The 22511-nt window shown below is 36.5% G+C and overlaps 1 protein-coding gene across 1 annotated transcript in view; it reads right to left on the bottom strand.

Moving 5' to 3' along the window:
• The window catches only part of EYS (eyes shut homolog), a gene marked incomplete at its 5' end in the record, with an annotated part of 687713 nt that overhangs the window by 437844 nt on the left and 227358 nt on the right, over window positions 1-22511 (bottom strand). Inside the window, 4 exons of the mRNA XM_082048968.1 lie at window positions 3455-3533; window positions 4056-4227; window positions 21626-21771; window positions 22156-22263. Of these exons, the coding sequence (XP_081905094.1) occupies window positions 3455-3533; window positions 4056-4227; window positions 21626-21771; window positions 22156-22263 (505 nt within the window). The remainder of the gene's footprint in view (window positions 1-3454; window positions 3534-4055; window positions 4228-21625; window positions 21772-22155; window positions 22264-22511) is intronic.

The following is a 22511-nucleotide window of genomic DNA, read 5'->3' as shown; positions in this document are numbered from 1 at the left end:
GCCTTTGTGTAGAAAATTAGTTGGTTTTCCTGATTTTCTCCTTGTTTCCATCTTTTATTAAAACAGGGAGAAAAGATCAGTAAAATGATACAAATTAAAATAATTTTAGGATAGTCTCTGATAACAGCTTTCTGTCAGATACAAGCAGAAACACCAACAAGCTGAATGTCATTCTGAATAAAGACTCAGAATCCTTTTTGCCCTCTTTTGGACAGCATGAGACAGCCTTAGTGGAGCATGGAAGAAGCACAACTGCCAATGACGTCTTATCAGTCATAGCAAAAAAAACAAAACAAAAAAATGCAACAAAGAAACTAAGAAATAATGTCTATTACTAATATTCTACTGGCTACATTAGCAATATGTTTACTTATATCAGAAAGAAAACATCAATTTTCAGTTATCCATACTCATCTTACAACTTCAAAAATATGCAAATGTCAAAGGAAGTAATGTATTGCAACTAATTAATATAGTGCATATATTTTTTTTCTCTTTTGTGCATGAAATCCATAACTGAAAAACCAATGAAAACTGTATTAGATAGGGAAGTTCCAGCATCCACACCCTATGTTAGATATGCAAAAGCTATAGGCTATAAAGACAAAGTGTTTGGGTTTTTTTCCTAGAAGTATTAGACAACCTGAGAAAATCTTGAAGTGTATTTTCTTGCAAGCTATATTGTAACACATGTAGAGATTGAAAAAAAATCCAAGATGAAAAAATCAAAAGCATCCAAGTATGTCTAGGGAAATACATATACACATACATAAACATATTTCATTTTTCAGTTGGTTATTTGAATCAACTTAGTTGCTGACCTCGCCTGGCTGTGCAATGCCCACCAAGACAGTGTCGCTTCCCCCTCAACAGGACAAGGGAAGAAAACAAGATGATAAAGCTTATGAGTTGATAAAGACAGATCACTTACAAATTACCATCACAAGCAAAACAGACTCAATTTGCCAATTAGATACAGATTTTTGGAAAGGGAGAAACAAATTCAAAACCTAAAACCAACTCTCCCAAACCCCTTCTTCTCAAGCTCAACTTCACTCCTCCATTCCGAACTCCTCTATCTCATCCTTTCACCCTGAGCAGTACAGGGCAGGTGGGAAATGAGTCAGTTTGTAACAGCTCCTCTCTGCTGCTCCTTCCTCCTCACATTTTTTCCCGACTGGGTATTCTCTACTGACTGCAGGTCCCCCTTCCTGTGTGGGCATTCCACAGGCTGCACTTCTTTCAGGGTACACCCACCTGCTGCAGCATGAGGTTCTCCATGAGCTGCAGTGTGGATATCTGCTCTGGTGTGCTCCTCTCCCTGGACTGTAGGGAAATACTTGCTCCTCTGCAGTTCTCTCCCGAGGCTGCAGGGGAATCTCTGCTCTAGCACCCACAGCTTCTCTTTGCTCTCCTTCTTCACTGGCCTTGATGTTTGCTAAACTGCTTCTCACAGCTGCTTTCCTTACTCCTCTCTCTGCTACACAGTGTTGTGTGCTTTTTTTTTTTTACCCTTTCTTAAATATGTTTCCACAGAGATGCAACTGTCCTGGTTAAGGGGCTCAGCTGTGTCCTGTTGTGTGTCCTGTGGTGAGTCCTTTGGAGCTGATTGAAGCTGACTGGAGCTGACTAGAACCAGCTGTGTCTGGCCTGGGGCATCCCCTGACCTTTCCTCCTAGAGGCTGTCCTGTAGCCCTCTCTCTAAATAAAACCTTGGCACCTGCACTCAATGAGTTGCATAAACCTTAATACAAAGAAAGGCATCTTCAAGTGCAGAAAACATTGAAATATATTTAGCTGGATTAATTCCTGATTATTTTTTTAAACAGAGGAACTGGCTGATGTTATTCTAGAGGAAAACAATAATAGAGCATGAGCCTACCATGTCTATCCACATATGCATGCCTCTAGAGCATCAGAAAGCCTTTTTTATCACTGTAAGATTTGTAGAGGCATGATATATGTCTGACCAGGGTGAATGTAGTGTAGAGCATTTAAAAATATGGCACCTGCAACATAGTCTAATCACATTGCATTTAAATAGAATGAATATAAAAAAAAATGAAGCCATCATTCTGACAGATTTATCTGTCAAATGTGTATGTATATTATTTCTTTTTATGAATTTCTAATCTATGCATTTTTAAACATCCTAGTATGAAATGTGGTTATCTTTTGAATATGATTTTATGCAGTTATCTACAGGTCATTTAATCTCTCATTCTCTTAAAATGGAGTAAAGTGTAAATCTTGGATGTTGCTAGATAAAATATTACCCAAGGGTATTCTGTATTAGCACTGGCAACAGCTGATAATCATACAGGTTTGCAATATCATGTCATGATGCACAGTCTGTTGATTTGAATTGTTTTCTGACCTTTTTTTTTTTTTTCTGTAAAGGAAACTGGAAATTGTATTCCAGCTAGATTTACTCCTTATGTGAGACTGTAATGTATTTCAACAGAAAAGTCACAAACCATACGTACTTTATGTAATATGATTTTTAGTTATCTAGCACTTTGAGCAATATATAAAGAAGTGAAAGGTCCCTACATGTATACAAAAGTTAGAAAGAAATTTGGGTAATATTTTGGGATGTGTTTTTGATAATTTAGAAGCACAATATTAGAAGCCAGACATCCCAAAGGGAGGCAGATCTCATGCCAGACTTTCTCTTGAGACCAAATACATTTAAAAGGATCAGATCCTAAGATTTGAATAAACTCTGTTTGGAAAACAAACAAACTAACAAACTTGGAACGGTCTAAACTAATTCAATACTTTCCCAGAAGTGTGGCCAACACTGTAAAGAATGTTCATTGTTATGACAGATGGAGTTACCTTCTGCAAGTTGATTTGCTGACCATGAGAATCTTCATGGCATAGACTCACATATACAGGTGTGTTCTTTATGCACAGCCGTTTTCCATGATAATGAAAAAATATTCTTGAACTTAAGAGGAGAAACTGGGTGATGTATTTTGTGCACCAGTTTCATTTAATAGAATTCTAGAATTACCTGGATTTAGAAATATGAAAGATGACTCATGTCTATTTTTGATGTAGAACATTGCATTTTGAGGTTTACTATTCAAATAGAGAGTCAAGCTACAGCAAATGGGGCTCACAATGCAAATTAAGTAGTTATGTTATCCATGCTGAACTGAGGCATAAATGATTTTCAGGTAATGTTGGCTTAGCTTGCTGTGACTTTTCAGATTTACAGTTCATGCTTCACCTTTAAAGTTCTTTAGATATTTTCTTAATGGTCTTTTTTTAATGCAGTTTCATGTAAGTAACAAATAATGAGATTTTCAGAACTGATTTCAAACAAGTGAATTTCTGTCATGTATTTTCAATAAACTGACATGTTCAGAAGTTACTTAAATAAAAATACGTTTCAAACAGCATATTACTCTTTCCCCTATAATTAAAATAAAATTTGAATACATACATTAATATTTATCTCACATCTTGAGCTGGTCCATCCTGATTCACATGAGCATTGATATCCATCAATGAGATCTATACATCTGAAATACAAAATAGTATTATTCAGATGAAGCTATGGCATTCTAGATTCAGCAGTAGTAGTATCTTTCTGTACATTTCAAAATAGTGGTCTGATGTAACCTAGTGAAATCTATGGTACTTCTAATAAGTTTTAATAATGGGTATCACATGTGTATATTATGGATGCTGAGGGGTTTTTATAAGGTTATTGATTCTCACATTAAAAGGTATCTTCCCATTTGAACCTGTTGGCATGTACCAGCTAAAGATTTGCTTTTAAGTATATTAAACTCTAATTAATTCATATGTGCTGAAAACTGGCTTATGCTAATGAACAAAAATGAAAAAAAACTGAGATAATGTAACAGTATATTACATTAGTTTAAGCAGGCAACTTCTGTCATCTTTAAGTGTGCTTGAACTCTTTAAGGAAGAACGTAATTAAAAGTATATTTATCAACCTTCCAATATCATTAAATCTTAAATATTGCTCATTATATACATTATCTTGGAGATAATAATAGTTAAATAAAAATAATCACCTTCCATGAAGACAAGGATCTGGCAAGCATTCATTAACATTTATCTCGCAGTTTGTTCCAATAAAACCTCTCATACAGTGACACTTATAGGAACTGATGTCATCAATGCAGCTTCCATTGTGGAGGCAAGGAGTAGACATACATTCATCTATATTTATTTCACATCTATCGCCTGTGAAAAAATGGAAGATACAACTAAGCTTTAAATTCCAAACTCAAACCAACTAACAGTTCATTTATTAATATAAATAATTCCAGATAAACTGTTTTTATTTACATACATTGTTTCTGTAGTTCATTATATTCATCAATAATGAACATCCCAGTGGAATTACCTGTGAGTGTAAATGCCACAAAGAATGGCTATATTGCAGCATATCACAGTGATAACATCTGTAATTGTAGCAAGGCAAGAAGACTTTGAGGGTCAACTTGCAAGCAAAATAGTTAAATGGAGAAACTGAAATTTCAAGAGGAACATTTTGCACAGCTAGTAGGAAGATTAATAGCACAGGTTTCCTGTAAGAGGAATACGGAATTCAAATAATACATGTCTTGGTGGTCTAACTGTAATACTTATTTCCTCAAAATGAAACTAAAATGCAGGGGCTTTTGGTAAATGATGCCAGATGTAGAAGTCTCTGAAATATTTTTGAAGACATTCATTATGAGAGATACTTTTCTGCTTGTAATTTTCCTGCAAATTAGTGCCACATATCTTCCATCTAATCACCTTCAAGAAATTTACTAAATAGTGATTGACAACCAACACCTACCTAGGTCTTTTTGTAGTCAGCTACTACCCACTGCCTGGTAGGCAACTAAGCCCCCCCAGCTGCTCATTCACTCCCCCAGTGTGGAATGGGAGAGACAATCGGAAGGGTAAAAGTGAGAAAACTTGTGGGTTGAGATAAAGACAGTCTAATAAGTAAAGCAAAAGCTATGCATGTAAGCAAAACAAAACAAGGAATTCATTCGCTAGTACCCGTCGGCTGGCAGGTGTTCACCCGTCTCCAAGAAAGCAGGACTCCACCTGCAGCAGTTGCTTGAGAAGATAAAATGCCATAACTCCAAACATACCCCCTTCCTTCTTATTCCTTGCAGCTTTTATTGCTGAGCACAACATCATACGGTATGGAACATCCCTGTGGTCAGCTGGGGTCAGCTGTCCTGGCTGTGTCCCCTCCCAACTTATTGTGCACCCTCAGCCTACTTGCTGATGAGGTCATGTGAGAAGCACAGAAGACCCTGTCTCTTTGTAAGCACTACTCAGCAGTAGCTACAGCACTGATCTGTTATCAATACCTTTTGCAGCACAAATCCAAAACACAGCACCATACTAGCTACCATGAAGAAATTTAGCTCTATCTCAACCAACTCAATTTCCTAGTTAATCACACAAGTTACTTTGGAGGTGTATTTTAGGAGTTAGAGGTTCTAAGTTCAACTCTATTAATTTGCTTTTGATAGAGAGATATATGTGAAAGCAATAATAATTTTTTTTAAAAATAATTTTACTGTTTTATTATTTTTAAGGCAGATATTTCTGATCTTCAAGAAAGAAAACACTAGAATAGCTCCAGTCAGTTTTTTCATTATTTAAAATAGTTTGCTTTATAAATAACCTCATGACATTCATTCCTACTGCTATCTTTCACTGCTGCTGTTTCTATCCTCTGCATAGGTGTAACACACTCACTAAAGGAAATAAACCTGAAATCAAATTACATTATATTTAAAAAAATGGTATATTGCTAGTAAGATACACATAACACAGCAAAAATAATTAAAGAAAATTAACTAAATAAAATAATTTTGAAGTATTCGTTCTAACAAAGAAAATAACTTGCTCAATAGTAGGAGCTAGTTTGAATGTTCTTGCCAAAATACAGTAATTCAATGTATTTTTGATAGCTTTTGTAAAAAGTAATTTATATTCAGATGCAAAAATATTTTCTTTAAATTCCACACTCACATTCTAATCACCTCTGAAGAAATCAGACCAAACACATGCCTGGCACTAATCCATTAGCATCTTTGGATTAATACATTTTGTTACAAATAAACATTTTCATTTTAATTATTTCCAAGAACAAAATGTACTAAATTTTTAATCTGTCACATCACAGACACAAAAGGCTGGCAGTTGTTAATGACCATAATCTGGACAGTCTGTCATTCTCTTCCAATGTGTCTGCTATTTAATTTGAAACCGGACTTCTTTTTCAATCTTTGTTCAAAGTATGAAAACTTCTATCGAAAATAATCTTCCTGTCTTACAAACATTATGATACAACCAAACATTCTGCAAAGTTGGTGTGAGAGACAGACTATACCAGAGAACTGGCACCTTACTTAAAACATTGCCTGTAAATTGTTTCATAGCTCTGACCATGCCAGATGTGTTACTGGGTTGAAGACACCTCTTGCAGCTCTGCTTTACAGATCGTATTTACCACACTAGAAATAATGCCTCTATACATCAAAGAAAAGGGAGAAGTACCTCACACATACATGATGGGGGATTAAAGATGTTGATGGTAACCTGGGGACACCTGTGCATATCAGAGTGCTTCAGAAGGCAAGGAAATATCATAGATGTGGAGTGTAACAGTAACATGAAAAGGAGACAGCTATTTTTTCACTCATTCAAATAATCTAAGGATCAGTTCTTAATAAAGAAAACTCTGCAATCTGCCCTACTTCACTAATCGGGGTGCCTCAGCCTTTCTTGTAGCTCATTTGCACAATTACACACATCTTAATGTAGAGAGTGTCACATCTTCCATCAAGATTTTATTCTTTCCAACTGTAAACTCATATAAGAAATTATCCTTCTCTACCTTCAAGGATGTTTCTCACCAACTTCAGATCCAGCCTAGAATCTCTCCCTCTTCTGGACACTGGGCATTTATTCCCAGTCTTCTGTTTAAAAAAATATGTTTTTGCATTTCTTCCCTCAGAAACACATGCCCTCAACATTTGGGTTTTTACCAGCTGTAGTGTAACTAACAAGCTGAAAAATCAGAAACTAGTATTTCAGCACAGGAAAGGAGGAAGTTTGAAAAGGCAGTGGGTTCTAGAAATACCTTTTTTTTTTTTTTCAAACTCTCCTAGTTGCAAAACTTGAGGTCCTCAGGAGCTTTTTCCTTTCAACAGAATAGTGCTGAAAGCAGACACTGTGAACATAGGAACGGACCACACAACAAACACGTCTGACGTGTGATCTCTGAGGTGCATCAGCAGTATTAGCTATGCTCTCTCTTTAAGCTCTCATGCTACTACTAACAAAAACAACCCTGAAGTTTTTCTACACATTTCTGCATTTTGCCTATGACTGATACGCTCATTCCAAGTTCTGTAGTATATGCAATGTATATAATGATTTATTTATCTTAAAATCATGCATGCACATAATTTTGCAAAATTTTAATTTTTTAGACAGCAAACAATTATTGTTTTTACAATAAATTTCTGATAATCTCTGTATCTTCCCCTCTTGGTCAGTAAGCTTGACATTTTCATGACATTCCATATTTCGATGTTTTTGTGATTCTGTGTTATATTTCTGAGAGTAAAACTATTTTATTTTTTTTAAATATAGTATATATTCTGGTTTGTTTACTTCTTTTTAGACTTATAAGAAGACATGTTAGAACTTATACATACACATTTCAAAAATATACAAAACCTCTGTATACCATATATTAAATTGTTTGATTTTTAGGGTTAAAAACTGAGGAATATGGGAATTTATATACCTGCCCATTTAATTTAAAAGTGAATGCAAGAACCAGAGGGATTAAACAAAAAAATGTCACTTGTAGCTTGTACTATCTTTTTTTTCAGGTATTTGAACTCTAGACTAGAGCACGATGAGACCATCAGAAAGAGCAATCTACCTAAGCAAATTACTTCCTGAATTATTGCTGTGCTTAGTCATAGCATCGGATCAGGCATCAGATCTTAGTGATTTGAGCACTACCTACTAAAAATACTAGAAATTCAAAAATTCATAATCTTGTGACAGCTGAAAGGGAACACACCATATGGAGAGTCTATGATTTAGTGACAGTCCTATTAATGATTTAACAGTCTGATATAGCCAAAATTATCACTACTGAAAAGCATCAATATTAAAATCATTTACATGATTATACCAAAATTCCTCCCAAACATTGCCAGTATCTAACATTTTCCACTGGTTGTGTGCTCATGCTTCAAGTGTCCCTGTGGGTCTAAAGTGTAACACTACAGTTTTCTCCCAAAAATGGTAGATGGGCAGTGGACAGAGGGGCATTGCAAGGATATAACAGCATCATGACATCTTTGCCAGGAGGACTGTGAAGGACCTAGAAACAGATTTCTTTGTTTCAAGGAACACAACAATGATATTTTCTTCTTCTCCTAGTCTTGGGTTCTGCTTGGGTTTCCTTTTATATTTTTCCTTGTCACAGCCCTTCCTTCTCACAGGTTGCCCTGCAATGACACCCAACCCCCTGCTCCCTGGCACACCAAGGGCAACAGCCTGGGCAGTGGCTGTCAGGGAGGTGTGTGTCACCCCTTCCCAGCAGGGTCACCCCCAGAGCAGGAGCTGGAGCAGGGAGGCAGCAGTCACTGGGCCCAGCACAGGGGTTAAACCAGAGACACCAGCTCAGGCCATGGTGAGGCTGAGCCCCTGCACTGCTGGGTCAGTGCACAGCCGGGCCTCCCCCTGCTGAGGGCAGAAATCGTATTTATTGGATTACAGAATTATAAAATCAAGCTATACCTAAAGATATCACAGTATAGAATTATGATGCATCTCACCGATGAATAAACTTACAAAAAAGGGATGGAGAACAACATAAATCTGAAGGCAGTGCAATAAAATCTGTTAATTCATATCTGAGTATTGGAAACATCATGGCAAAAATGTCAGACTTGTCAATATTGCCAGAGAAGGTCGCATTGTAGCTCAAAAAGCTGCAAATATAAATTCAATATTTACAACATTTTAACTTTTATTCAAAGAACATAAGGTTTACTATGTACAATTGTTTTATTAAAATTGAGAAGAACTTTTAAAACTAAAAGATAACTTAAAACTTTTGACTGAAAGACAAGTTTCTAAGAAGCAAAGTGTCTTTCATATGAAGTAATACAGTTCAATACAGAGAAAATAACTGTATTGGTATGTTGTATTGTATATATAATGTATATGTTTCGTATATTGCTTATATGTATTAATATAAACATGTACATATAGTCTTACAGAGGAATAACCCATTTTTTTCAGAGTAGTCACTGTTTATTATCCACTTTAACACTGTAAAATGGAGCGTAAAAATAAAATAAGAGGAAATTGGAGAGCTGTATTATATGGTAAAGGCATCAAGAAAAAGATGTTTTAGCATCACTCTAAAATAATATAAGTATAGCTTTGTTTAAAAAGACAAACAGATTTACCTTATCACTTTATAACCTGAATGCCTCCAGAATATGCTAATATTATTATTATTATTGTTATAGCTTTTGATTTTCTTCTCTATTAGGCATGTTTTATGTAGTCTGTAATAGTCTTATTTAAAACTGAAGCACTTCTGCATTTTCACAGTCAAATGATAACAAATGTAAAGTTTACTGTATAGCTAAAAGCACAACTTGTCTTTCTTTTCTTGGAACATAAAGGATCATACTTGCTACTAATAAAGTAATGTATTATTCACATTACAGTTTAATGTCCCAACAGAAATGAGAGCAGTACTGTCCTTGGAGGTTTTTGAGACCCAACAGGACAAATCCCTAAGAAGCTTGGTCTCGCTGCAGCGCTAACACGGCTTTCAGCAAGACGTTGGACTAGGTACCTCACAAAGTCCCTTCCGACCTGAATTACTCCTCTACAAGAATATTTTCCCTGGTAGCTTGGTCTGGTAGCCTGATTAATGGCAAAACACGTGAGATCAAAAGTATGCAATGAGTGCACGGACAATGCAGCAAGAATTTGATCATGGTTATATGCAGAATTAGTTGTGAATAGCATATATTTAATCAAAGACTAATAATTTTCAAAATTCATGTGCTATTTAATAACACTGGTCGAATTCAACCTCCCTCCAAAAAAATCAAAATAGAAAGTATGCAGAGAAGGTAGGCTGCTTTTATTTTTCATTTAGATTGATGCTAATCACACATTGAGATTCCATGCAAGCAAGCAGGAAGTACAAACACTTGGAAATAATCTTGACAACTGGAAATAATTTTAATTTCTGATAATAAAATGTATTATTTAGAATACAGGTATGCCATGAGTAGTATATTTAGGCACTAATGTTTGGTTCATTTAATTACTATAGCACAATATCTTCACTATTTGTTTCAAGTGAGAACATGGCAACTGAGACTAGTACTTCAGGTTGACTGCAGGGAAATAAAACCGATCCAAGTCAAGTAATCAGTGAGATCCGGAGAGCTGCCCCACACATTTTTCCACCAGAAAAGCTACTACATTTTTCCTAAGAAAAGCTACTAGATTCTTAGTATGAAAGGTCAACCCACTCTAATGGACAAAATACTCTTCATGAAGTCACCTATTTCTCTGAATCTTGCTGAGGATAAAAGACAGAGATTGCTGTCAGAGATGGATTTAGATATTTATTGCTGTGACTGATAGAAACATTCACGGGTTTTTAAGTGATGAGTTACTTGTTTTTATTTAACTAGTTCCCAGTAATGATTTTTTGAGTGCGTAGTGAAAAAACCCACACTATCAGAAATGGCTATTAAAATAACCTAATTTCATTTGTAACAGTACCTTTTAGAAATACTACAATAATTTAATGTAAAAGATTTAAACATTAAACACATTTCCAACTTACACAAAGCTCAAAGAATATCACACAATCACAGAAGAACAGAGTGGAATTATAATACATAATGTTCCTCTGTGGTGTTCTAGCATTAAAGCTGCTTAAAAGTTCCTTCGTCACAGTATTGGTAACAGAGCAATTTGTGTGGAAATTGAGATTTCAGTCCCCTGGGTCTTGGTAACTCTTACAGAATAGAAACTCCTTTAAATCATGCACAGTGGCATGCTTAAATACATTCTAAGACCCTTCCAAAGTTACACTTGCTGAAATCCTAGCTAGCAATAACAGCTGGAAAAGAGTTCTAACAGCTGTATCAGGGCTTTCTTGAATTTGTTGTAGGTATAAGCTGAAGAACTGATTTTGGTTCTAGAAGCCCTAGATAATTTAAATTCTCACCAAATATTTTACTATAACAGATAAGATCTAGATATAATCACTTGACCACAAATTCTCAGATGTTCTCATAGGATAGTCCTGCCTCCTGTATTCTGCATGTCAAGCAGCTCAGAAAATCTTCAGGGAAAAATTCTATATCTACTTTACCCTGAAACACTGATCTGATAAATTATATTTATGAGAAGGTAAATTAGGATGTTATAATTTCAGTTGCTATCTGTTTAGCTGGGGATTGTCTCAGTTGTATTAAATGTTCCTGTTCTGTTAAATACTATGTGTGTGTGTGCGCGTGTATGTGTTCAAAAAAACATACTTATGGTATACATAGTAGCATGATCATAAGGCAAACCACTGAACTTCACAGGAACACTTCCATAATTAGCATACAATGTTTAGCAATGATTCTATGCTTGCTAGGCATGGTTTCTTGAAGGAAAGGATAGATGGGGTTCTTAGGACATGGTTTAGAGTTGTACTTGACAGTGCTAGGTTAACAGCTAGACTCTATGATCTTAAAGGTATTTTCCAGCCAAAACAATTCTATGGTTGTTATTATTATTATTATTACTACTACTACTACTACTACTATGTTGACTTCGATTGCCACTTTGTGGCAACAAGACAGAAATAACAAGAATGGTGCCAATATTCTTGAATGCCTCAGCAAAATCTATTACTTTGAGAGAGGCAACCAGACCTTCCATGAAGGGAAGGCAGGCACTGAAGGACTCTAGAAACTAGAAAACTGAGGCAAGAGCTATCAGCACATGTCTCTGGAAGACCAAAAGCACTTTAGCCATGTTAGCGTGGCACTGTATCTGGCTCTACCGCCATGCCTCTAAGGAGGACTAATTAGCCTGGAGCTGACACTATTTTGATGCAGCTATTTTTTTTATTTTTCCCATCCAACCTAGCTTGCACATTTTGAGTGGTGATGAATAGTACGCTAACTGCATGAGTCTAAGGGAATACCTCACTCCATTTACAGTAATAAATTGAAAAACTGATCTCAAACATTTACAGATTTGTTTGATATGGAGCAAGAATGTTTCACACAAACAGCGAATGGATGGATGGCTCACCTACTGGATATTTTATATCAAAAAGATTTTTTCCTTTTTATTTTCTTTGTTGTTTTTGCCTCACTTAATATAAATGATTAATATTAAACTTACCAGCTATAGAAAGAGAGAGAATGTGGGAGAAGATGCATCACCATATTCCCAAACTATTTGCAAGAATCCAATTCAAGACTTTGTTTTGTTCAATATGGAATGATATATGCAGAAAGAAGCAGAAGTAATTCAAAACTCTTTATTAATGATGTTGTATTTAGTACCCTCTATAAAGGTGCAGGAAACTTGGAGAAAAGTCTATGTTGAATCAAAGTGAGATTTTTTCCCTGTCAGTGATATCACTTTAGGCAATGAGTACAATAGGAAATCGGTATAAGACCTGACATGTCCATGACTGTATGAACAGCGTCCTTTTTAAAGCAGTGTCTTCTACATTGATGCTATTCATCAATAACATGGTGTTTCTTTTCAGTAGTCAAAAATAAGAAACAGAACTAGTTCTATTCTTCTTTCACTGACTCCTATAAATCCAGCAAAAGAAGCTGGTTCTGTGTGAAGATAAATAGTAATTAACTGTACAACACATTGGTGAAATCACCTTAGAATTGCTATACTAAATACATTCAAATTAGACAGTAATGAGCATGAAGAGCAAACACTTCACATTTAGATATTCTTCGCCAAAAGACAAGGATTTTCCTCCCTAAAGGCAAAGATCTGTAACCCAAAACAATTATATTTTACTAAACAAGGGGAGTGTACTGTCATCCAAGTTCTTAATCACCAGATTTAATTTGTACACACAGTGAGAGTTGCTGTTGCCAAACACTCATTATGAATGGGCTTTTACACTGCATATTTTGAGCATAATCTGTACAAAATATTAGGTAGTTGTTGACTTTGTCTCCTTAAGGACCAGAGAATTTGCATGCACTGTAGAGACTGCTGTTTCTTACAAAGAGGATTCCTAGGTGTTCAACAACTTCACTGGTTTGAAACTACAAACACATTTCTCTAGCTTTCTAGTTGGAGGTCACTACTATATGGCATGGTAAGCTTTAGGTACTACATAAAATGTTTCCTCAAAGAAGAAAATATGTGCCAGAATATCTTATCCTGTTGCTGAAGTTGTAAATACAAGATGTAAAATAAAATTATTCAAAAGGTCATATCCAAATAGTGAACTTGGGTAACAAAGGTTAGACACAATAATCTATTGTGGTTTCTGTTTGGCATATAGAACACAAGGCCAAACATAAATTATTGTATTCAATTCTTGAGTTCTTTTCCTGCAACTCAGTACCCTATGGGCTTCATCTGAAGGTGCTGAGTAAGCTGGCCTATGTCCTTGGAAGGCTGGTTTCTCTTATGTCTGAAAGGCCATGGAAATTGGGAAGTTCCCAGAGACTAGGAAGTGCAACACTGTAAAAAAGATACAAAGCTACTGGAGAGTGTCCAGAAGAGGGCTACAAAGTTGGTGAAGGGTTTGGAGGGGAAGCCGTATGATGAGTGGCTAAAGTCACTTGGTTTGTTTAGCCTGGAGGGACTAAGGGGAGACCTCGTTGCAGTCTATGGCTTCCTCACAAGGGGAGGATGAAGGGTAGACACCAATCTCTTCTCTCTGGCAATCAATGACAGAACTCAAGAGAATGGCAGGAAGATGTGCCATGAGAGGTTTGGATTAGACACTAGGAAAAGGTCCTTCACCAAGAGGGTGGCTGGAACATTGGAACAGGCTCCCCAAGGAGGCAGTCACGGTCCCAAGCCTGACAGTGTTGAAGAAGAGACTGGACAATGCCCTCAGACACATGGTGTGAACTGTAGGGTTGTCATATGCAGGGACAGGAGCTGGACTTGATGATCATTGTGGGTTGCTTCCAACTCAGAACATTCTATCAAGAGAAACTTCTTTACTTTGAGGATGACAAAGTACTGGACCAGGCTGCACAGACAGGTTGTGGAGTCTCCTTCTCTGGAGACATTCAAAACCTGCCTGAACACATTCTTGTGCAATCTATTCTAGGTGAACTGGCTTTAGCAAGTGGGTTGGACTAGGTGATCTCCAGAGGTCACTTCCAACCAAAATCATTCTGTGATTCTGTAATTCTATGACTAAGTCTGTGAAAGAGGAGACGGCAGTGGATGCCACTAGTCTTGATTTTAACATGGCTTTGACACTGTGTCCCACAACATCTCTGTACCCAGGTTAGGACGTTAGAGTCTGGAAGGGTGCACAACTGGGTGGCTAAAAATCTTACTGGTTGGGCTTCTTGGGTTGTGGTTTATGGATCGTACTCTACCAGAAGGCTTGTTAAAACAGGAGTACCCTCAACTCTGCCACTAGGCTCAGAAACCTGGGAGGCTACTACTTCAGTAGTAAAACCTGAAATAAAGGCTTTGTGTACCTCAGACTCTTCCATGTGTTTTGTCACTAGGTCCTCCTCCCCACTAAGAACCTGGCCCACTTTTTTTATTAGTCTTTCTTTTGCTGTCAATGCACATATAGAAGGCCGCCTTCTGGCTTTGCACATCCTCCTCTCCTCTCCTCTCCTCTCCTCTCCTCTCCTCTCCTCTCCTCTCCTCTCCTCTCCTCTCCTCTCCTCTCCTCTCCTCTCCTCTCCTCTCCTCTCCTCTCCTCTCCTCTCCTCTCCTCTCCTCTCCTCTCCTTTCCCAATTTCAACTCTGTGTACCTGGACAATGGCTTCATATTACTCCTAATTAGCCTATCCTTGCTCCTTCCACCAAATGTGTTATTCTTTTCTGCATCTGAGATCAGTCAGGTGTTTCGTATTAATTCTTGCTGGCCTTCTGCCATGACTTCTTGACCACTCTCTTCCTTGAACAAGGATGACTAGTAATTAGAATAAAGCTGCTACTAGACTAAGATTTAACTGGTTAAAGTATCACTAAAGGCTCAAGTTAGTAGACAGTAAGTCACTTTGAGAGGAAAAAGACTGTTTATGTCCTGACCTTGTCTCTCAGGAGAGGGAGAGAGAACTAGCAGTACTGACTTGGCACTTCAGGCCAAATACTTAATGAGGTTACACATTACTGTTCTACATTTTTTCTGGCCCAGGAAATCTTTTCTGAATAGTGTTAAAGCTCAACAAGTACAGCAAAAGTGTCCCATCCTTTCCCTACAAATCAGACTAGCCTATAGCACGGACATTACAGCACTTCTCAGGAAAATACATACAGTAAATTTGCCCCTTCATGATGGTATGGTCACTGTACCTATAATTCCCAAAACTTATGTGAATTCTCTAGTCATTAAACTTAAAGATGGACACGACTACCTCCACATTTACTATAGAAACCCAGTACTGACAGTATACAAGTTAGATTTGCTCTTGGCATGCCAATCAATTTTAGCCTCTCTTGATATGTAAGCTGCATCTTGCTTTGACACCTCAGGGAACATACCATGAGATTCCTCCCCTCTAAATAAATAGCTACTTCAGTTGCAGTGTAGTTTTTCATCTTCCTCTGGATAACAATAGCAAGGAATACAGACAGAGGTTTGAGGAGTGCAGATGCAATCACTGCCAGAGTCAGCTGACAGAGTGAAGCTGTAGAAGTAGCTGTGAAGGTCAAAAAGATACAGAAAACTTCTCTCTCTTTCATTGATTAGATCTTGTGGGACTTTTTTGTCAGATCAGCCCGTTATATAAAAAGCAGAGCAGAGTTTTCATTGTCACGTAGACAAGATGAACAGCATATTCTGAGGCCCAGGATAAGGAAGGCTGAGGCCCAGAGCTGGCATTAAAGATAAAATACAAGATCAGTTATTTAAGCCAAGTTTTTTACTTGGTTTAACATACAACTTAAGTGCACCCTTAGTCACTTCCAAATGTCGGTTTGTACTGATCTCGTAGAGAAGTTAAGACTGTAAACATAGATCTGAGATTGAGAGAATAGCTATTGAGAATTAAGGAATAATTACTGCTCTGGAGAAATGATGAATAAACCTTCACAGCAAAAAATTATTTTATGGTACTTAGTCATTTTTGGGCGTCTTTTGGATCAGATGTCAAATAATTGGCACTCTGAAACAGAATTCTGAATTAATCTAATTCAGTTTAATACACACCCTTTTTAGCCACTGAAATCTTATTTTAACCATTAGGTGGAGGTGTCAAGGTGTTGGTGGGTGTGGAGAAGGAGGAAGCTGAAAGGCAGCTTCTGTGAGAAGAGACCAGGGGCTGCCTCATACCAGATGGAAGACTCCAGCTGGCTCCAATGGACCCAGTGTAAGACAAAGCTGAGCCCCTCAGCCAAGATGGTGGCACCTCTGTGAAAATGTATTTAAGGAAGGACAGAACATGCCCAGGCAGAGTGAGCAGGAGGAAAGTGAGAAACAATCCTGTGAGTGCAAAGTTCAGAGAAGGAGGGAGAGGAGGTGCTCCAGGTGCTGGAGTAGAGATTCCCCTGCAGCCCATGTGGGAGACCATGGTGGAGTATTGTGTTCCTCTGCAGCCTGTGGAAATTACTCCTGACACAAGCAGGCTATCCACACTTCAACCCATGGAGGACCCCACCCAGAGCAGGTGATTATTTCCTGAAATAACTGTCGCCTGTTGAGAGTCCATGCTGAAGCAGATGTATCTTGAAGGGCTACAGTCTGGGTAGAGGACCCACGCGCAAGCAGGGAAAAAGTATGAAGAGGAGCGAGCAGCAGAGAGGAGCTATAATGAATTGATCACAACCTTGCATTCCCCATCTCCCAGTGTGACTCAGGGTGGGGAGGTAGAGACTTGGAGATGAAGTTGAGCCAGTGAAGGGGTGAGGAGGGAGGGAAGGGGGAAGAGCGTTGCTTTGTTTTGTCTTTGTCTCTTACCATCCAAAGATCTATTTTAATTGTCAAAAAAAAAAAATATTTTTCCCCAAGTCAAGTCTATTTTGGCTGTGATGATAACAAGTAAGTGATCTCCCTGTCTTTATCTTCACCCAGGAGTTTTTTCATCTCTATTTTCTTCTCTCATCCTCTTGATGAGGCAGACTGAGAGAGGCTGGCAGCTGGCCAAGGTCAAGCTAACACATTTTAGGTAAAAACCTTTAATCATTTCAAGAGATCTTAGAATTACTTAGTTAACCTCAAGTTAAAAAAAAACAAAAAAAAAAAAACAAAAAAACAAACAAACAACAATAACAAAACAAAACAAAAAATCCCACAGAAAATAAAGTCTTAAGAATGACCAAGTCTGTCAATGGAGGTGGTAATGACTTGGTAATCCAAGAATCATTTCAAATTATGTAATCAGGAATTATCAAATAAAATTCTACAGTCAAAAAAATGTATTCTTATTAAACCCATTTTGCAGCAGACTCAGTGACCCAGACACTTATGGTTTCTATTTGAATATAAAATAAATTTTACATAATCATAAAAAATATTTCACTCAAGGCACATCTGGATCATAATCATCTGGATTATACTGTGACATAAAGTTGTTCAAATGGTAAGATTTATAAAGTAGAAATGATTAACACCTCAGTCATGAAAATGACCTTCAGGGTAAATGATCATAATAAATTATGTTTAATTACTTATTCCTTTTAAGAAATTGCACAGTTGGACTGAAAGTAATATTAGTGTTTTAATTATTAGGTTTTCAATAGCAAACGTAGTGGAATACACATATATGTATTTTCTTCTTGTTTTATTCTTCACATAGCTGTGTACCAGTGTACATTCAGAATGCAACATCACATCGATTTGTGATAATGAAGATATAGCTATACTCCTTGATTGTATTTCCTTATTTTGCTTTTAATTTGAAATTGCTGTTTATGTGCCATTTAATTTATAATTCCACAGTCATAAGAGTTCCACTTGTTTGCACTGTATCTTCAGATTCTCTAATAAATGTTTAGTAACCTACCAGGCCTGACATAGCCTTTGATTCTCTTTTGATTTTCTTAGATTATGAGCAAATTTCCTGTATTTATAGTAACATTTATGAAATCAAAGGATTCTGGAACTTACAGAGAAAAATAGTCCCTGAGTGAGACATATATAAAAGCGTATATTTGTGCTAAAAGTTGACTATGTAAGCATCCCCAGCTTACTCAAAAAATCTATCCTGCATTACATTACAAAGCATATCTATAGAGTTGCTTATTTCTTTACAACAATTGCAGTACAAATTCAACAGTTCACATTACAACCATTAACATTAATCAGGTCAGACAACAAATGGCTGACAGTTTAGACAAAACAGGTTTTAGGTTTGGTGACTCAGGAGGTATCTTTTTTTTCTATATCTAACACTGAGATACGACCAATGCACAAACAATAAGCAGTAAGAACTGTGATCTTGAGTAAAGAGCTACTCATGACTTTAAGCTACTGCTTTTTTTCAGAGTTACTTCTATAAACCAGGCCAGACTTTTCACATACAAAGATGGGAGGTGTGGAATGAGAATGACCAGTCTGGGTAATTAAAGATTGCACAGAATTTTGTAGCTAACTGGTTATCTAGAGACTTTATTCTATGCTACTGTTAAGTTTCTTTGTGATGCCTAATCATTAAACACCAAATATAGATTTCCAGGCCTGTTTCTTTCAACATGAATGTTTAATGCTATTTTTTTTGTGATGGAAGGTAAAACGGGGAAAAGCTGATGATGTTTCTATGAGCTTGGAAGTGAGTAGTCAAACTAATATAAGGAGACAGTTTGTGGCTCTAGAATGATGAAGTCATAGATCTGAAGCAACAACATGTGTCTGTTTACAAAGATCTTTTTTGGGCAACAAAGGTGATGTATACAGTATATATACAGTTGCTAAAGAGCAGATACACGTGAAAGAACAACAGTAGTGGATAGAGCTGGAATAATTAGATCTCGTATTATCAAGAGTATCTAGTGGAACTGAGCAGTATTGTTTCATGGAGTGACACTGGCCAGCCAAAGTGATTAAAATAAAACAAGGGAGGCTAAGCTGGGGATGCAAAGTTCATGTCAATGCACCATCTACACATATGCAGAAGGCTACTGCAGAAGAAGGGATGCAGTCATCTCTAGAACATACTTTGCCAAACCAAAACCAAAGCAACCAACAAAACAAACAAAAAAACCAAACACAAACCAGAAAACAGAGGAAAGGAACTCAAATAATTGTGTACTTCTGAAAAGGATTAGTTGATTATTTGGTATTATGCTTTTATCTCTGTTTTGCTCTTCCTAATATAGCACTGTTTCATTAAGTAATTTTGCTTCTCATTTTGGGACAGGGAAAAAAAATAGTTTATTGAATGCCCAGATCACTTAGTTTAGTTTTCCAAAGTATCTGGGGTGAAGACTTTAATCAGGGTTTATTAGTGATATCTAGGGAGTAAGACCATTGTTGCTGCCATTTACATCCTGACAGAAAAGATACATCTGTGCTTTTGTCATATGAACTGTGATTACTTTTTTTAAGAGTCTACCTGAGCTGTTAAACAGTTGATTTTATCTTAGCAGTTGAGAAAAAGTTTTATTTTAATAGTTAATAAATTATTTTTACTATATATTTGTTAAACAGTTATTCAAAATTAAACAAAATTATGAATGATGTAAAATGAATCCAAAATAAGATAAATTTAAGGAAAACTTAAAAAACTAACAGATACATTAGCTTCCACAATCATTTCTTCAGATTCAATATAACTGGTACATTGCATAGTGGATGTCCAAATGGTGTCAATTTAAGGGGAAAAAAATCACTTGTTGTATTTAAGAGATGGCCTATCTATCACTCATTTTTTAATAATTTTTCAGGGTTTGATAGATACCTGGATAACACACCACTCTTGTTGGTAAATAACAAACACTAAATAGTAAAAAAATATTCTTGCAAATATACTAAAATAATTTGCATCAGTAAATAACAATTTGTAACAATGAAAAACTACTTCAGCTGATTCAAAAAAACCCCTCACAAACTCTGATAAAACCCAACATCCTGTCCTTGTTGGTTAAATGTGTTAGGGAAAAGAACTCAAGTCAAATTGTTTAGTCAATAATGCAGCATAAAAGGAAAGCACACCTGCAGATTACTTCGTCCTTTTCAAATTAGTCTCACAAGCCCTTCAGGTACAGGTGTCTTGTCTTCTATGAATATAACTGGGAATTCTTACAGAAACATATAGGTGAAGGCAACTGTTTTTAACATCTGTTAGTTAAAATTATAAATCTGAAGCACCACTGCCTAATGAATCAAAGTTTCTGTGATACCTGAGAAGTAGTAGTTAGAATACAGCCCTTCTGAAGAAAATATTGAGGGGGAGGGGAAAAGGCTTTTAAAGTTTTAGGCAAGAGAATTACATAGGTTTCTCCAATTTTTTCTGAAACATAAAGGATAAATTTGAAGAACACTGCACAAGTGTTATGTGGACTGAAGTTTATGGTGAATGGAAGAAGGATATGCAGCTATATAGATATTCCCAAAACTATAACTTGTTCTTTATTCTGTGGAGCAATTATATTCCTCTTATTTCGGTGGATGCGAATTGTGTTTTTTCTGACCTTTTGTGGTGTTTGTCACAGGCTGGAATGGGTAGGAAAAAACATCTTATGTGAAAGAATGCAGAAATGATACAACCTGAGGCAGTGAACTATAAACATTTCCACGAACAGTCTCAAATGACCCCATGTCTTGTCAGGTTGCTTAGGATGGCTATATCAAAATATTAAGTACAAACCACTTGTTCTGTAGCATGCAGAGCATTTAAATCAATATCAACATAATTTTAGAGAAATTTTGCTACATCTCTATACATCTCTACCCATTAAATATTTTGTCATTAGTTCTTTATAAATGTAAAGATTAACACTAAAGGCAACAGTGTCAGTCCAACAGGTCAGCAAAGTCAAAGTCTTACTATGGTTCTATGTAAATTCAAATTGCAAGTAGCATTTTATTATGTTTGTAAAATTTACTCTGCATCTATGGTAATAATTTTTATTTCTTGGCTGAATTCAGAAAACATATATTTTCTTTGCACTATAGAGTCTCTCTTTTAATGTTTTTCAGCAGCATGTATAGGTGACTAAAGAAATCATAGATCAAGTCTTAATGCAAATAACATCTTGAGCTACTTAGCAAGAGTTAGATCAAAGTCCTATTTGAATTTATATTGATTTATCCTCCAATACACAGATGATCCTGTATAGTCCTCCTTTATTTAGTTGAGGCCATTACTATAACATTTAAAAAATTGTAAAACCTGTGAAATAGCCTTCTCCACTGTGGTAGGGAGGATCATACCTGTGAATCCGGGGGGACAGAAACACTGATAGCCTCCATGCCTGTTGATGCAGCTTCCTCCATGCAAGCAAGGCAAAGTTTCACACTCATTTACATCCAGCTCACACAGAGATCCATAGTATCCAGGTGCACAAATACAGATGAATCTTCAGAAAAGGGGAAATCAGGTAAGTCAACAGAAGTAAACATCATCTATTTTAGTATTCTGAATCTATATTTATGTCCTGATGTCAAGCTGGTGTCCCTAATTGACATCCATATTAAAATAATTAAACTTTCCTCATTTCTGTGTTTCTGAAGGAAACAAAGCAATAAGGAGGAAAACAACAAGATGTGCTGAAGACAGTTTCTCTTCTGTTTTCCTCTCAGGTCACATAAGAAACAAATAGCTGAGTCAGTAACATTTGCCTGCCTCATTTTAATACAGAATCCTTGTCATATGCTGAAGGTCCAATCCAAATCTCAAGGCAGCAAGTAGACGTTATACACAAGGAAATCAGGGAATTGCTTTGCATTTAGTAGTAACTAACCTGTTTACAAGATCCAGGCAAGTTCCATTGTTTTTGCAGGGTCTTGATAAGCATTCATTAATCTCCACTTCACATAGTGTTCCAGTAAAGCCATGTTGGCAGGAGCACCTAGCAAAAAGAGGGTAAACATATTACTTTTCAGTTTAATATAAAAAGATTCTGAAAAAAAATGTGGTAGATTTTGAAGGGTAGGAATAAGGTGATTCCATTTTTTTTTTCTTTTTTTCTGATCATTACAAAGTGCTGTACTTTAACAAGCTTCATAAGTACAGTGACTACAGCCCAGAAAACAAGATTTTTGCCATTCTTAGTTGAAGACCACAAGCCTGCCCTGGAGGCAACTGTCTGCTGCTTCT

Source organism: Streptopelia decaocto (assembly GCF_964273445.1).
Source record: "Streptopelia decaocto genome assembly, chromosome: 3".
Taxonomy (NCBI): domain Eukaryota; kingdom Metazoa; phylum Chordata; class Aves; order Columbiformes; family Columbidae; genus Streptopelia; species Streptopelia decaocto.
Note: the sequence above shows the minus strand (reverse complement) of the source record. Positions and strands in the feature narration are given on the sequence as shown.